The following is a 16,431-nucleotide window of genomic DNA, read 5'->3' as shown; positions in this document are numbered from 1 at the left end:
TACTGTACATTTCTTTCTGTGTTAACCTTTGTCCCAATTTTGCATTCTGCGATATCCCATTGAGGTCCTTAATTAATTCATAATTGGAAAATATCATTGCTTAATTTTCTTTTCATTGATTCAGCTTCCCTTTTTGAATTAGAAATTGTCAACTTTGAGGTTTGGGTGCTTAGTAAACTCAAATAAATATGCTTCTACTATAATCCTTTTCTCAAATCAATCCCTATACTTCTTGTGAGTTATTCAACAAGAACTCAATTTATTTATATACAATAGTGTTGATCTGAAAATGTCATTGCCATATTATGCTGATAAGTATGTTTAAATAGACCACCCTTTGAATAACACGAATCCTTAGTTTAAGATTAAGGTAAAAGCAGGTTTTGAAGGGACCCGAAACCCTTAACAACAGAAAAAAAAATTCAACTAAGCCCACCAGGAGAACACACTCCTGAAAACCAAAAAAACAAACACAAAATCAGGTTTTACAAGGACCTGAAACCACTGAATGTAGCCATAAAATACGACCAAGTTTTACAAGGACCTGGAACCTACAAGTTACATAGTTCAAAAAGAAAACAAAAAACAAGGAGACAAAGAAACTGCTGCAATTCTTTAATAATCTTTGCAACCTCTTTACCCACATCAGCTGTACTAAGAATAGTATCAGCAGGGGTAAGGCTAGTTCCAACAGCATCCTCAGCAGCTTTTTCCTCCCCAGCCTTCTTCCGCGAGCTTAATTTGGTCCTTTTGCTGGGTCCTCCCGGAGACACGACCTCATTTGTCTTCTTCCCCAAACTTGCTGCAGCCGCACATAGACTTGAAGTCACTTGCTCCATTTTTTTTCCGCTTTCCTTTATCAGGTGCCGGAGGTGTTGTTCGTATTCTTTCAATTTTCCAGGTATATTTCCCACTTGGGCTTCTAGCAGCACAAGCTTATCCCGGTCAATCTCATGGTCCCTCTGCACTTTACCCAGATTTTTCTTTAGTTTCATAATCTCATTGTAAATCTAGGAATCACCACGAAGAGAGGAATCAGCTTTCATTTTAGCAGTATCAAGGAAAGTGAGCATAGCCCCCATAGTCGGGTCATCCTTCTTCTTGTCCATAGGGTACTCCATACCCGTAGCTTCTTCTTCTCCCAGTTCTTTCTCTTTACCCGCCTCCTCCTCCACATTTTCCTCTCCATCTACGCCCTGAATAGTAAACTTATTACCAATATTGCTCAACCCTTAATTTTTATCGAGACTTTCCTCCTCATCGTTCTTCTCAATCTCATTTTTACTGGCAGGATAACCCCCCAAATCGGAACTAATATCCCCCGTCTTCGTGTCTTTCTCAGTCTCCACATTTTTGTCCTCAATCTCCAAATTTTTATCATTATTATCAGAGGATTCAATAGTTTCCTCTTCATTTTTCTGGGGTGTATCCTTGATCATTAATTCCTTTTTCACACTTTGTCCTGCATCCCTTTTACCCTTTTTAGATTGAGAATCAGTCATTGTCCCCCTTTTCCTCTCCAAAATTGGAGAAGCAATCGATTTATTCTTGTAGTAATTCTCAATTAAGAGAATAAGGCCTTCATGAAGGATGGGACAGGTTTCTTTCTTCTTATGGGCATCTAGGCTTTGTAATAACAAAAACTTCAAATAGAAAGGAAAGGAAATCCTATCTTTATGACGAAAGTGGTTCATAAAAACAAAATGGAACTTATGGACTCTTTTAGATCTTCCGTCTAAGATGAAATATTCCCGAATACAAGACAAAACTGCTCTCCAAATTACCTTAATCTGTTTGAGCTCATAGAAGTCCCCATTCTTCTCTAGCTTTTGCTCTTCCTCCTCCGTTTTTCGGAACTTTTTGAAAGCAGCATTAGAGATAGTTGTTTCCTTGCTAAATTTCATTCCCTCCTTCGGAACACCAGTTACTTCTACGATAAAATCCTCAGTGATTTGGACCGTGACCCCATGCAGAACAACCCTTTCTTCGAACCAGTTCTTGAAGACAGCCTCTGTTACGTGCGGTTTAGACCCATGCAAATGCTCCAGGTAAGGAGTCACCTTTCCTTTCTCAAGAATTTTCTATGTTGAAGCTTTCTCCTTCCAATATTTATAGTTTTTGGGCTCTTGTTTCCTCGGCTCTCTCCCCATTTTCAGTTTTTTTCCTTTGAGTCTGTTTTTGTTTTGGATCTTGCTCATTCAGGCTTATCTGTTCAAGATCCACCTCATTTCCCACAGGGATTAAGTCCTTACATTGAAGTATTTCAAGAGACTTGGATTCAAATCTCTGTATCTCAAAAATTTGACCATCTTTGTTTTGCTGAATCTCAATAGCATCTTCCCCCTTATGCATTTCTTGATCTTCCTCATATAGAGCTTCCAAGATTTCTCCTTCCTCTATATCCTCTTGATCATTAAGATCTTCCCATTCAGCGTCGTTCTTTTGGTATATAACAATTTGCTTCATCGAATTAGGCACAAGATTTCCAATCTTAGGAAAATCAAGTCCCTTCTTCTGCTTTTCAGAATTCAAGAAATTCTTTTTACCTTTCTAAATTTCAGATCCTGGTTTACTAGTATTACCTTTATCATTCTGACAAGTAGTTTTTGGTCTCCAAATTTTCTTCCGAGTCTTAACCTCCTTCTTCCTGCCCTCCTGAATAATCTTAGCTTGATTTTTACTTTTTGTAGGACAGTTCTTAACCCAATGACCCTGTTTTTTACAGGCAAAACAAGTGTTTGGAAGATCCTCATAAGTAAGTTCTTGGGTTCTTTTCCCTAATTTTGAAAACAGCTCCACCTTTTCAGGGAGGTTATTCAGATTAACCACTTTCACATATAGCCTAGCACTATTCATTTTAGATTTTGTAGCCATAGCCTGATCAACAACAATAAGCTCCCCAAAGGACCCCACTATTCCTTTAAAGATGTCTTCATGCCAATATTCTAGAGGGAGGCCCGACAATCTCACCCATATAGGAGTAGTTAAGAAAAAGCATCAGATAAGTCCATGTTTGGCTCCCATTTCTTAACCGTGAGAGTACTTTTGCCAAACATCCATGGTCCTCCACATAGAAACATATTCATGTCCTCCTTACAGTTAAAAATAAAAGACAGAAATCCATTCGCCATTGGGGCAATATCAACTTCACCTCGAATAACCCACTTTCGTTTCAACATATTTCTCAAGGTATCAATATCTGGTCTTGCCCCCAGAAATTTACCAACTAGAGTATATTCCATTGAAGTTACAGAAAATCAACAATCTGATCAGGAAGATTTGGAACTCACCTTTTTCCCAAAAGGATTTCGAAGTCACGGGAGGGAAAGAAGATTTTCCACTGGGTTTCCTACCAAATAACGAAGCCCACAGCCTTTGATCTTCCAGAACTTTTTGCCTATTATCTACTTTTCTATCTCAGGAAGCCTCTACATTCAGCACATCAACTTGACCAAAATCTTGACCGACCACGTGAGGGCTAGGCGACTGACCTGAAGAGGACTTTCGGACCCCACAAATCCCCAAGTCGTCCTCCTCTACAGACTTTGCTTGGGGAACCACACTGCGGTCGCTTGTCCCACCTGGGTCCGTTCCCCCCACGAGATTCTCCCCTTCCAGGTTCTCACCATTACAGCGACAGGGAATTCAAAAACGCTGAGATCCATCCTAGTAAGTTGACCGTTAAGTCTACCTTGTTAGAGGATTTTGGACTGGTTAACCTGTTAGAATGAAACAGTAGATCTGCATCTTCAGTTGCAATACAAGAACTACATCTTTTTTAGTGCTCCTTTTGACATTAATGCTAACACTTGTGTGATCTGGCTCATTAATTGCAATATTTAATCACAAATTTCCAACAATTGTTTGAACATAATGGTGGGTAAGATCTGAAAATTCTCTTTGGTATGATATTTGGAATTCTAAAATTTGCCAAATTTTAGAGTTCCATCAGGTTTTACCAGAAAGTGGTCATGATGATCTTGGAGCAATTGAGGGGCAGCAAGAGAGTAGTTATGGGCATGGAGTTGCATATGTTCAGGATTTAGAAAAGCTTCTCAAAACTAGTGGACAGTTTGCTCAAACAAAAATCGATGGGAATGATAGACATGAGAAAGTTTTATTCTCACAATTCCTGTGCACTATCTTGTTGGATCCCAAGGTACATTAGAGTGTGGTTAGGGAATGTATGGAAGGATGATCTATGTATTGATTTTTGAAATTCTTTAATGTATGATGTCCCCATCCTTACCCTAATGATGGAATAGCAATAAAATACTTATGTGGTCAAGGGGTGGCAGACCTTGAGCACCAATAGATAGCTAGAAGATAGTCAATAGTGAGTTGTTCACAACAAGTAGATAGTGGAAGTAATAGAAGAATCAGACAAATCGCGAGTCTTGTAACTAAGATGATCTCCCTAATATCATTAGGAGATATATAGATGATACAAAAAGTGTGATGCTTACTTAATATAGATCACCTGAAGAATTTGCATATCACATCTTGAGAAACAGTGAGAAAGCAAGTCAACCATTTCCAAATTATTGATGTAACCTTGTAGACTAATGTCTTTAGTCATGAACTGGTCAAGAAGAGAGAAATAATAATGGTACAACCATTGGAATTCTTTGTTACCTTGGGACACATCCTTGGTCAAAAAACCCCGTCCTTATATTGGGGACATTTCTGGGATGGGAGGATGGCTAAGGGAGGTCCTCACCTCATCCCCTTTTTCCAAAATTCTACAGGGAAGTCCCAGAAACCCGGAAGGCATTGAGAATTATTTTTTGGAGATGACTAGGAATGCCTCGGAAGTCCCTGGGATGGATGGTCACCCCCAATGGGATTGACATCAACACTCAAAAAACCATATTTTTTCTTTTATAAAACTCTTCCGGTTTAAATTGTAAAGTGGGCCCCTCCATATGTAATGTCCCTCTCTAAGTTCGTAGCACTGGAAATAATTTATCAAATGATTTTTGCTCCTTTCTTTGCATTTGATAAATCAATAAATTAATATATATATTTTGTAGGTGCCGCAACTTAGACATTTTGTATAAATATATATATTCAAAAAGAAAGTGGAGGGAAAAGGACAAGTATGGGGTGAGTCAGTCGGTGAATTGGAATGGGTGTGGGTTGTTGCCAATATGGCCTGGGAAATCGAGAAGGCCCACGCGTTATAGGATGGAGGAGTTATGTATGGAAAGGACACCCAGTTGGGGGGGGGGGGGGGGGGGATTGGGGTGGGGAATTTTGGTAGTTGAGAATTCAGAGTAGCAGAGAATACTGGAGCAATATTCAACATCAGATGCTATTTTCAGAATTTGAAGATATTCTCAGAATAGCAAAAGGAACTTTAGACTATTTGTGGAGTCCTCACTGGCCTGGTTGCTGCAGTGTCAGGGTCACATTAGGAAGGGCACACTATTCTTGGTGTTGCAATATGTGCTCAAAACGGTGCAAGTTTCTAGTTCAAGACAGGAGCAGGTAATAGATTCTTGGTGTTATCTGTTGTGATTCATCCAAACATTGCATAGAAGCTACAGGATAGAGAGCGCAGTTTGAACAACAGAGTGAGTTTAGTGTTGAAAACTGAGTCGTAATTTGTAATGTCCCCATTTGTTGCCAACATCAGAATTTTAGAGATTAGCCTAATATTGGATCCTTGTAGGCTAATAAGGATGGTTAGAGGTTTTTCTGAGGATTGATTCGTCTCCAACATCCAGGATTTATGGATTTGGCCTTCGTTTGATATCTTTTGGATTCTATTTGCCATACTTACTATGTATAGTAAGTCAGGTGTAATAGAGATGGACCTTTTCTATTTTTAGAAAGTGTATTTGGTCACATGTGGAATTATGAGGAGAGATTCCTATTTTAGACACCATGACAATCGGACAAGTATTTCAAGAGATATTAAAGTTCAAGTGACTTAAGTGATTTATTTAAATATTTTGATGTTATTATAAAGTTATAAAGTCACTTTATGACAAAATGGCTTAAGTGACTAAAAGACAAAATAGTCTTTTATCCCACAGTGCTAAGTTGTTTGTACCTCTCCTCTTTTCGAAGTTATAAAGGAAGGCATTTGCATTGGGATTGGAACCATGAATATATGTTATTTCTACAAATCCTAAAAGGTTGCTTAGATGTGAATGGGTTTTCCGAAGGATGAAACCCCTTGAGGAAAAGTGTGAGACTAGATGCAAATCTAGGACCTCACAGTTCATTAACAGATTTGAGTTTGATTTGGTATTTGGAAGTTAGACAAATAGTTGGAATTACTAAATAACAAGAAGAGAATTGGTCGGTGGATGGTGTTAGTTTCTATAGAACACGAGTTAGAAGATTGATCGGCATTCAAGAAAGCAGGCATTCCCAGTTTGAAGGTTCTGATGATGTTTTCATGTAAGTGAATATTCACACACTCTTAGATTTACACAGTGACAGCGTACTTTCTATTTAGAGGAGCTCATGAGATTATGAAACTCAGACAACTAGCATGGCACACCTCAGTAATGAATGACTGGCACGTGAATCTCACTGCTTTCAGAGTTGGCTGAAGTGCGTGGTTAATAGGTACAATTATAGCATCACAGGAACTACAGAACAGTGTATGTTTTGGCAGTGGAAAGAAGAACACGACCAAAGGTGATCATGGGTGAGTTCATAAATGCTTCACGGCACCTGCGATTGGTAGAAGAACCCAGTAGTAGGCTGCAGATTGGTTGATGCCTGGAAGTGGTGATGTACTGAGAGCTACTGCATACTTAGGCTCTCTTAACAGCAACTGCAAGTATTTCGGGTCTGTCCATCTCATACCCATTCTGCATTATTTATATTGCATATTCGCTAATACTGTAAAGACTGCCATTAAATCTTCAATGTGTAGCTTAAAGGTCAGAGATTTACTGTCATAAATAAAATGCATGACCATTAAATTCTGAGTTCAATTTCTAGTTCAGACTTGCTGGAAGTTATGACATTTTTGGTTGGCATAACCATTTCATAGCAGTATTTTCGAGGAAATAGTTTAATGATGATACAATAATAATTTTGCTCGAGGACTTGTTTACATAACAACTGTTTGACAGAATCCTTTTTAGCCCAAAGTCAATATTTTAATCCAAATCCAGCAGAGATTATGTAATGACCCTGCTCAAATCTGATCTTAAAATGCTGATTGAATGCTTGAAGAATTTCGTCAAACACTTCACATACAAGGGTCATATGACTGATATAACATTTCAGTTTGCTTTAATGACTCTTCTTTAATTAACATCAATGAAAATTGTGATATGAATATCAGGATTTAACTGTGTGATTTTGAGTCAAACTCGATGACCCATGTTTCATGAGTAGTGATTCAACATGAATCCATCTCTCATGAGAATAAATGAAACACTTAGCACTCATTGGATCTAGGTGATGCTCACAGGGGTGAAGCACCGGGACTTCCCGGGAGGTCACCCATCCCAGTACTACTCCAGCCTGAGCGCGCTTAACTCCGGAGTTTCCTCCATAGTTAAACCCAAAGCTTGCAACCCCATTTGCAAAACCTTCACCAAGTGTTGTGCCTTATGAACCATTCATTAGAAAGCCCCTTAAGCTCATCAATTGATAAGTAGGAGATAATTTCCACAGCTAGTCAAATTGTGATATGAATATCAGGATTTAACTGTGTGATTTTGAGTCAAACTCGATGACCCATGTTTCATGAGTAGTGATTCAACATGAATCCATCTCTCATGAGAATAAATGAAACACTTAGCACTCATTGGATCTAGGTGATGCTCACAGGGGTGAAGCACCGGGACTTCCCGGGAGGTCACCCATCCCAGTACTACTCCAGCCTGAGCGCGCTTAACTCCGGAGTTTCCTCCATAGTTAAACCCAAAGCTTGCAACCCCATTTGCAAAACCTTCACCAAGTGTTGTGCCTTATGAATCATTCATTAGAAAGCCCCTTAAGCTCATCAATTGATAAGTAGGAGATAATTTCCACAGCTAGTCAAATTGTGATATGAATATCAGGATTTAACTGTGTGATTTTGAGTCAAACTCGATGACCCATGTTTCATGAGTAGTGATTCAACATGAATCCATCTCTCATGAGAATAAATGAAACACTTAGCACTCATTGGATCTAGGTGATGCTCACAGGGGTGAAGCACCGGGACTTCCCGGGAGGTCACCCATCCCAGTACTACTCCAGCCTGAGCGCGCTTAACTCCGGAGTTTCCTCCATAGTTAAACCCAAAGCTTGCAACCCCATTTGCAAAACCTTCACCAAGTGTTGTGCCTTATGAACCATTCATTAGAAAGCCCCTTAAGCTCATCAATTGATAAGTAGGAGATAATTTCCACAGCTAGTCAAATTGTGATATGAATATCAGGATTTAACTGTGTGATTTTGAGTCAAACTCGATGACCCATGTTTCATGAGTAGTGATTCAACATGAATCCATCTCTCATGAGAATAAATGAAACACTTAGCACTCATTGGATCTAGGTGATGCTCACAGGGGTGAAGCACCGGGACTTCCCGGGAGGTCACCCATCCCAGTACTACTCCAGCCTGAGCGCGCTTAACTCCGGAGTTTCCTCCATAGTTAAACCCAAAGCTTGCAACCCCATTTGCAAAACCTTCACCAAGTGTTGTGCCTTATGAACCATTCATTAGAAAGCCCCTTAAGCTCATCAATTGATATTCATATCACAATTTGACTAGCTGTGGAAATTATCTCCTACTTATCAATGAAAATGTTTACAAATGACTCTAAATTGACTAAACAATGACCTAACATGAATATGCAACTTATTTTGACAATATTCAATGCATATATGTGACTGAAACTACTTGCAATATGTAGCTACAGCAACTAGTAATTATGACAAACATTTTGGATGCAACCTAAGATGACATTTATGCACTTACAGCCAAGTGGTATTTTAACAAACATTTGGTATGCATAATTATAATATTATTTATGCCAAAAAAAAGAACCTACAGACAATTGACATTTTGACAAACAATTGGCATGCAAACTAATAAGTTGAGTATGAATGACAATAACATATTTAATTACAATAGTAGTTGACCAACAACTTATATCTCCTTCCTTGCAATAAAATGTCTACTACAATGATGCTATGAATTGGTCAAGACTCTTGGCTTACAATTGTTTGACAATAGTGCCAAATTTGATTTTCTGAGTATTCGCTTATAGCAGCAATTAAAATACCTATGATGACAATGCAAACTACTTAGTGAATGTAAGAAGAACCTGGTAATGATGATGCCCAATGTTGTTGATGCAGAAACAATAAAAATCCAATGTGATAAGCACCTTCCAAGCTCAAATCGAAATACTCAAGCTACTGCCCTTGTTCTTGCCTGGCAAAAGTTTAGATAATTAATTGCAGCACCAAAAGCCTTCCAATTTGCCCCTAAAATGATTGTTTCGACGATAGGAATTGAATGCAACAATACTCAGAATGTTGGCCTCCTCAATCGAAAGGTATGAGCAAAAACGTGAGACTCACATACGCTGATCAACCTCCATGACAGTAGATTATGAAGGTCTATAATGATCCTGCTCAATAACATAATCAATCTTAGCAATACATCAAACTGCTGAAGTAAATTTTCCATCAAATGCAACAATACATCAGCTGTTACAAGTACAATAATACATCAACTATTGTACTAAAATAATCTCCACCGTGAAGCACAAGATTGGACTTCTGAAGTAAAACCCACAATCAGCAATAATTTAGCTAGTATCTCACAGCCTCAAAATTGCGTAACCAATGAGGGTTTTCTTCCCCAAAGATTCTCCAATGGCTGAAACCCTAGCTGGCTTCTCCACCAAATAATCACATCAAACAATCATCAATTCTTGGATGATGAGAATGAGGCCCATGATGTCTATTTATACTTTTTTCTCAAGAGGTTGGCCCAAAATCTAGAAGCTTCCAGAAATTATTTTATTTTTATTAAGTGACTTTATGATATATTATTTGATTTAAGTCACTTTATTAAATTAATTAAATATAAAGTTACCTTTTAATATTTATTTATTTGATAACTTCATAAATAATTAACTTAATATCAATTATTTATTTAATTAAAATAATTAATTAGTCATCCTCATAAAATATTCATTATTTTGGACAACTTAATTAATTAAATTAATTAAATCAAATTACCTCTAAAACGGGGACATTACAGATTATTACATAATTGCATAAGAAACAAGTGGAGAAGTATTGCAAACAACACCTAAGCAAGCAATGGTCACATTGGCACAAGCTTGGGTGAATTAAGACTGTTGTTAGTGAAGACAAGATACGGGTAGAGGTGTTAGGAAATAGAAATGATGGAACTTCTGGAAATAAGCAATTCCATGGGTGAGGTGCCATGTGAGGCATTCCAAATCATTGCAGATTAATCCTTTTGGGAAAGTAAGTGGGTCCAAGTCTTCAGCAAGTAGGGGTTGTCGATAGTAGGAGAACTACATTTACAGGATCTGGCCAAGTTGAGCGAACAGGAGGGCAGTTGTATGAAGGGTCGTGATCTCAGTAGCCTTGCAGGATCATTTCGTGAGCCGAGTTTGATCCTTGTGGCATCCCAGTTTGAGACCCGAGCTAGTTCATTCAACAGCATAAAGGGAATAATACCATTGTGCTAAGAGCCAAGTATCTAGAAGAGGATGATTTAGCAACACCTGGCAGATAGAGTGACTCACTGTGTGCCGAGATTGGTATTTATCAATTTAGCTCTAAAATTCTGTATTTAATGCCTATAGGTAGTTTGAGCATTCTTACTAACTACCGATATTGAAATATACTAGTATTTGGCAACATTACATTAAAAATTGTGAAATTAAGTATGTTGTTACAATCATGCTACCCACTTAGAGTCATATAGCAGTCTGTTTGCAAGGTGTTGGGAAAGTCTGAAAAGTGCATTACAGACCTAGAAAATGCATCTTCATGTCATTTTGTGGCAATTCGTGAGTGCTGGGTTGGTTTTGGGTTGATTTGGGTCCTTTGTAGTAGATTTGGTAAATATTGGAGGTTGCATCAAGGTGCCATCATGCTGTAACAAACCTATATCATGAGCAAAACTGCATAGCAATCCTATTTGTATTAATATCAGTCCACTTACAATTAGCTGGAGGTTTAGTTTCAGAATTAAATGGTGCTAGTGTGTCAATTTGGAAGGTGGATTATTGTTCTTGTTGCTATTGAGAATAATTCCAAATTATGTTCTTGGGTGTATTTCAATTTTGTATGTTATTATTTTAACATTAAATACATATTGACAATGAATTCCAAATTATTGATGCATATTGGGTAGTGAATTTGACTATTGAAATATTGTATGTTAAGGTTCTATGATATTTAAAAGGCACGCTTTATCTATATTTTCCTAAGTTACTGATTAGGGTTCGGGGACGTATTCGGGTTCGTGGGTTTGGGCCAATTTTTTTTCTCATTTATCGATGCCAAATGTCAAAGATATACATTAGATACCTGCTCATTTATCTATGTTCATGATTGTAAAGAAAATCATACATTGAATTACTAAATTGCAAAATGAAATTTCAAAATATAGCGTAGTTCATCAAATAATAAAAGTTGAAACATACTGATAAATGGCAAGTGTTTAATAGTTTATCAATGATCGTGGTATCAAATGCCCTTCAAGGGTAAAATGGGTCATCAAACAATGAGGGATCAATTGCTTCATCCCTGGCTGCAAGTATATCTAGATCCTCATCGTCGTAACAAACAATTTCTACAATCTTCTTTTAAAACTTGCAAAATGGGCACACCAAAATGAGAGAGCAAATGAGAGATTAGATGAGTGAAATGTTTTCTATTAAGCTCCTTTGAGGGTTACATAGAAAAAAAAAAAAAAAAAAAAAAAAACATTATTTAAGTTGTTTATTTCATTTTTTTGATGCTACTGCTGTTGGTCCTCTTCGATTTGTCTGGGTTTGTGCCAGCAAGGACCTGGACGGACCCAGTCTGAAATCCAGATCCTGCCTGAACTTGCAGGGAACCTGAACACAAACCCGGACCTGAATCCGGGCTGCAGGGTGCAAACCAGGCTTCGTAGATATTTTCATATGAATGCAATGTCTATATGCAAATTTCCCTATATATTATAATTTTTTCCTATATTTATATAGCCATCCCCTTTGCTGTCCCCTTGCCATCACCAAACTTGGCAGAAAAAAATCGCCATCCCTGAAACTCGTCCCCGTGTCCCCTGCTTTCCCCGTCCCAGAAACTTGGGGTAACATTGTCAGAATTATAATAACAAAACTCCAATGTATACACCCAATTCTTCTGCTCTCCATCTCTTCCAAAGCATGAAGTGGCAATACTATAAAAGAACTGTAAACTATTTATAAGGAACCTTAATGGTGAAATTGACTCTTGAACCTTAGTGATGAAATTGACTATTGAACCTTAATGAAATTGACTATTGAACCTTAGTGATGAAAGTGACTAACTCCCAGTCAATGATTAAGAATGAATAATAGTATTGACAAGGCAGCAATAATATATGATTACCAGATCCCTTGTTATGTGGCTGACTAGTGTCTTTGAAGGCATCTCATCTGAAGATTGTTTGTTATGGATACGGCATTCCATGGGCAGCGACAACCTTGACAGATGACAGCAACAGATATGAATTTATTCTATTATATTGACCAATATACAAAGGGCATCAATATCGATTACCATCAGCACTTACTTCGTAACATATTGCTGTTTTCATCATTGCGATTACTATCTGGACGGCTCCTATCATTGGTCAAAGGAATTAAACCAATATTAAAATTGATAACACAAGTTAGTGGTAAGGAGTGATTTGTCTAAATTGTGAAGTGTTGTGATGGAGGGTATAAGTAATCAGTAAACAACAATTGATGAACTCACAAACTTTGATATATTCGCACTTGTAGGATTGGTATTCTTCTAAACATGGGTTCTATGTCCCATTTTACTTTTCGGTATAACTTGATAGATGAGACAGAAATGATGAATACACCTCATATGGTAAGGTGCGAATTGTTCAAATACCAGGTCCAGGGTTAACAAGGCCGTTCATTTATGCATTTCTGAAATAGCATTTATTCTCTTATTTCATATTGTGTACTATGTATGCATCATGGCAGTTTTCCATTGTATTCACTATAGAGTTTTACTTTTCCTCAGTTCATGAGTAAATCAACTTATTTCTTTGTGTTGTCGATGCAGGTTGTTGAACTCACGAAGTTTGATTACAGGCTTGCAAATAAATTGGATACTGAATTTCAGAAGTTACGTTGTAAAGTGAATTATCATGCATTGCGATTTACCAAGTCTATTTCAGAAACAGGACAGGAATTGATTGACAGAATGCAAAAGAGGAGCAGGCATTTCCTTGCTCTTCACTTAAGGTTATTTGAATGTTCTTTTAGGATATATCTAAAGGTTATTCTGATTGTTTTTGGGGCCAAGTTAGCTTATTCCTTCTGAACTAAAGTATCTAGATTGAATGGTTTTTGTTTTATTAACTGAGATAATTTGTTCTCTGCATTCCTGAAGAGGATTGTAATTCTAAGAACTGCATGTTTTGTAGGTTTGAACCTGACATGCTTGCATTTTCTGGATGCTACTATGGTGGAGAAGACAAAGAAAGGAGAGAGCTGGGTGCCATACGTAAACGGTGGAAAACCTTGCATGTAAGGCTTTGAGCTGCAGCTTTTTGTTTAGATCAGATTAAGGACATTCTTACAATCCATTTTTAGTATGCATAATGCATTAAACCAAAACCGCTGATCAGCCTTATTTACTTCCTGATATAGATAAGCAGTCCAGAAAAAGCACGTAGACATGGGAAATGCCCTCTCACCCCTCAAGAAGTGGGGTTAATGCTGAGGGCATTGGGTTTCGGGAGTGATGTACACCTTTATGTGGCATCCGGTGAAGTGTATGGAGGAGAAGAGACATTGGCACCTTTGAAAGCTCTATTTCCGAACTTCTACACGAAAGATACTCTGGCAAGCAAGGAGGAGCTAGAACCATTCTCATCATACTCCTCTCGTATGGCTGCTCTCGATTATATTGTTTGTGATCAAAGTGATGTATTTGTGACAAACAATAATGGCAACATGGCAAGAATGTTGGCAGGAAGGAGGTGTGGATATTGTTTAATGTATGAGATAATTTGTGCATTGCTATAATTTTCTGAACACTGAAAAGATCTGTGGTAATTGCAGGCGGTACATTGGACACAAGCCTACCATTCGTCCCAATGCCAAAAAGCTGTACTTGTTATTTATGAATCGACATAACATGAGTTGGGATGAGTTTGCACTTAAGGTGTGTGCATATCAAAAAGGCTTCATGGGGGAACCCAATGAAGCTAGGCCTGGAAGAGGTGAATTTCATGAATATCCTTATCCTTGTATTTGTGACCATCGGGATGCAAAGAAGACTGCCATAAGTGTAAAAATCCAGAACAAGTCCAATTCATCAAAAGCTGGGGACCTGAGAGAACAAACTATGGAAGGTGGCAGAGAAAACGAGTCAGCTGATTATGATGGTGAAGGGATTGAGATGGATGAGTCTGAAGATAGCTCATTCATACAGCAAGAAGCAGAAAATGATGATTACACTCATTTTACCAGGACGGATGAACCTGAATTAGAAGAGATTCTGTCAGACTAATGAGTTTGAGACAGGTCTTTTTTCTCAAATATGAGGCATTCCTGTCTGATTTAAGTTATCCAAGATAGGATGTTCAAACAAATTTTTGGTCCTCTTCATTATCCAAAGAAAGATATTGCTTGGGTTTAGATTTTGCTGCTGCCAATAGATCAGCTGTCACAACAGATGTATTTTATCTGCTGTATCATTTTAATGCCTTAAGTTGCATTGATTTTACTCATTATTGTAAGCACGAATTCTAAGGTCATGAGATATGGAGGAAATATACAGCTGTAGAGAGATGTTTATGCAAAAAGCTTGATCCCTTGGAGGGTTTTACTTGTATTGAGTAGTAGTCACCTGAAATGAAGATTACTGCATTGCAGATTGTTTCTTTATGGGACTACTGTTTTCTTGTCATCTTCATATAGTGTATACTAATTTTGTAAAGTGTATACTGATTTTGTAAAGTGTATACTGATTTTGTAAACTGCCTTGTTTGTAAATCGTCATTATATTAATAAGTTGCAAGGAGAGCCTAATACTAGCAATTGCACTTTGGTGTGCAATGGGTTGCGAAAGAGATAAGTTCAATTGGTAGTGTTAATGTTTCTGTACTAGAATTGAAATAAGCAGAAATCGATCAAATAATGAACACAAAGACACATAATTTATCTTGGGAAAACCCTCCACACGGGTGAAAAACCCAGCCACACAAAAAAGTCCTTCATTGAATAATAACAAATGTTAGATACAATGCTTATAACACATGCCGAGACTTTTTGATAAACTCCTGCAATATTCAATTGCGTGAGTAACAAAGAAGAGGCATTTTGATTTGCAATAACAATGACTTCAAATTCAAACCTTTCCAATCTTGAAACGGGTGGCCAATAGTATTAAATTTCCACGTGGAGAGTTTTGGTGGACCCGTCACATCTCTTAAAAGGTCTCTTAATATCAGACATACTCAAATGCAATGCTTGATATTGTTTAAAGATAAAGTCAATTAATACAAGCAAAGGAGAAGTTTTTTAGATTCTCGTGTCATGGAGTCTCTCAACATGACAGTTATAATATGGCTACACCCATGTGAAGGAAAACAAAAACTTTATCATGGATTCTCCCAACCTGATGTTAACCATGGCTACTCCCTTGAGTGAAGTAAACACAAGCTCACATCACGAAGTCACTCAACGTGTTGTTACCTCCATATAACATTTACCATGGCTACTCCAAGAGGGTGAATAACACAAAAGCTAAGCCATGGAGTCTCTCACATGACATCCACTGTGGCTAGTTCCAGAGGGTGCAACATAACTTGCAGTTTGAGTGCTTTGAGCAAAAAACCCATGTTTATACAGTTAGATCTCATAAAAGCAGTGAGTTCAATTTGGATATTTCTCCTCATCCCCCCATATTTTAGCTAACTACTTTCTCAAGCCCTAGCAGAACATTTCACACATCATAAACTTTATCTTCGTGGATTGCATCATGCTGCCCTCCACCACCAATCTCTTGTCATTCGTTGAGTTTTCAATACACATAGAACTCCCATAACATTACCATAGATCTCAACATTACAATAAATATCTCACTCTACACACTTGGAAAGTACATATAAATTGAAACAAATGATGCTCTGATCAAGCACTTAGAACTTCCACGACAACATTAGTGATTACCAAAATATTTCATGCAGAAACAATAGTTT

General features: G+C 37.7%; 1 protein-coding gene across 2 annotated transcripts in view; it reads left to right on the top strand.

Moving 5' to 3' along the window:
• Window positions 1-15,113, top strand: part of LOC149548126 (O-fucosyltransferase 6-like) — a 142,528-nt gene extending 127,415 nt beyond the window's left edge. The window contains exons 7-10 of one of the 2 annotated variants that reach the window (XM_089792155.1): window positions 13,284-13,465; window positions 13,648-13,750; window positions 13,874-14,205; window positions 14,288-15,113. In XM_089792155.1, coding sequence (XP_089648281.1) covers window positions 13,284-13,465; window positions 13,648-13,750; window positions 13,874-14,205; window positions 14,288-14,738 — 1,068 coding nt within the window. In that variant the 3' untranslated portion in view covers window positions 14,739-15,113. The remainder of the gene's footprint in view (window positions 1-13,283; window positions 13,466-13,647; window positions 13,751-13,873; window positions 14,206-14,287) is intronic. The other variant, XM_089792156.1, reaches the window with a different exon arrangement.
• The last annotated feature ends 1,318 nt before the right edge of the window (window positions 15,114-16,431 follow it).

This window comes from Cupressus sempervirens, chromosome 7, assembly GCF_028749045.1.
Source record: "Cupressus sempervirens isolate cs-2001-9-10 chromosome 7, ASM2874904v1, whole genome shotgun sequence".
Taxonomy (NCBI): Eukaryota; Viridiplantae; Streptophyta; class Pinopsida; order Cupressales; family Cupressaceae; genus Cupressus; species Cupressus sempervirens.
The sequence above is the reverse complement of the archived record's forward strand: the minus strand, read 5'-3'. Positions and strand labels throughout refer to the sequence as shown.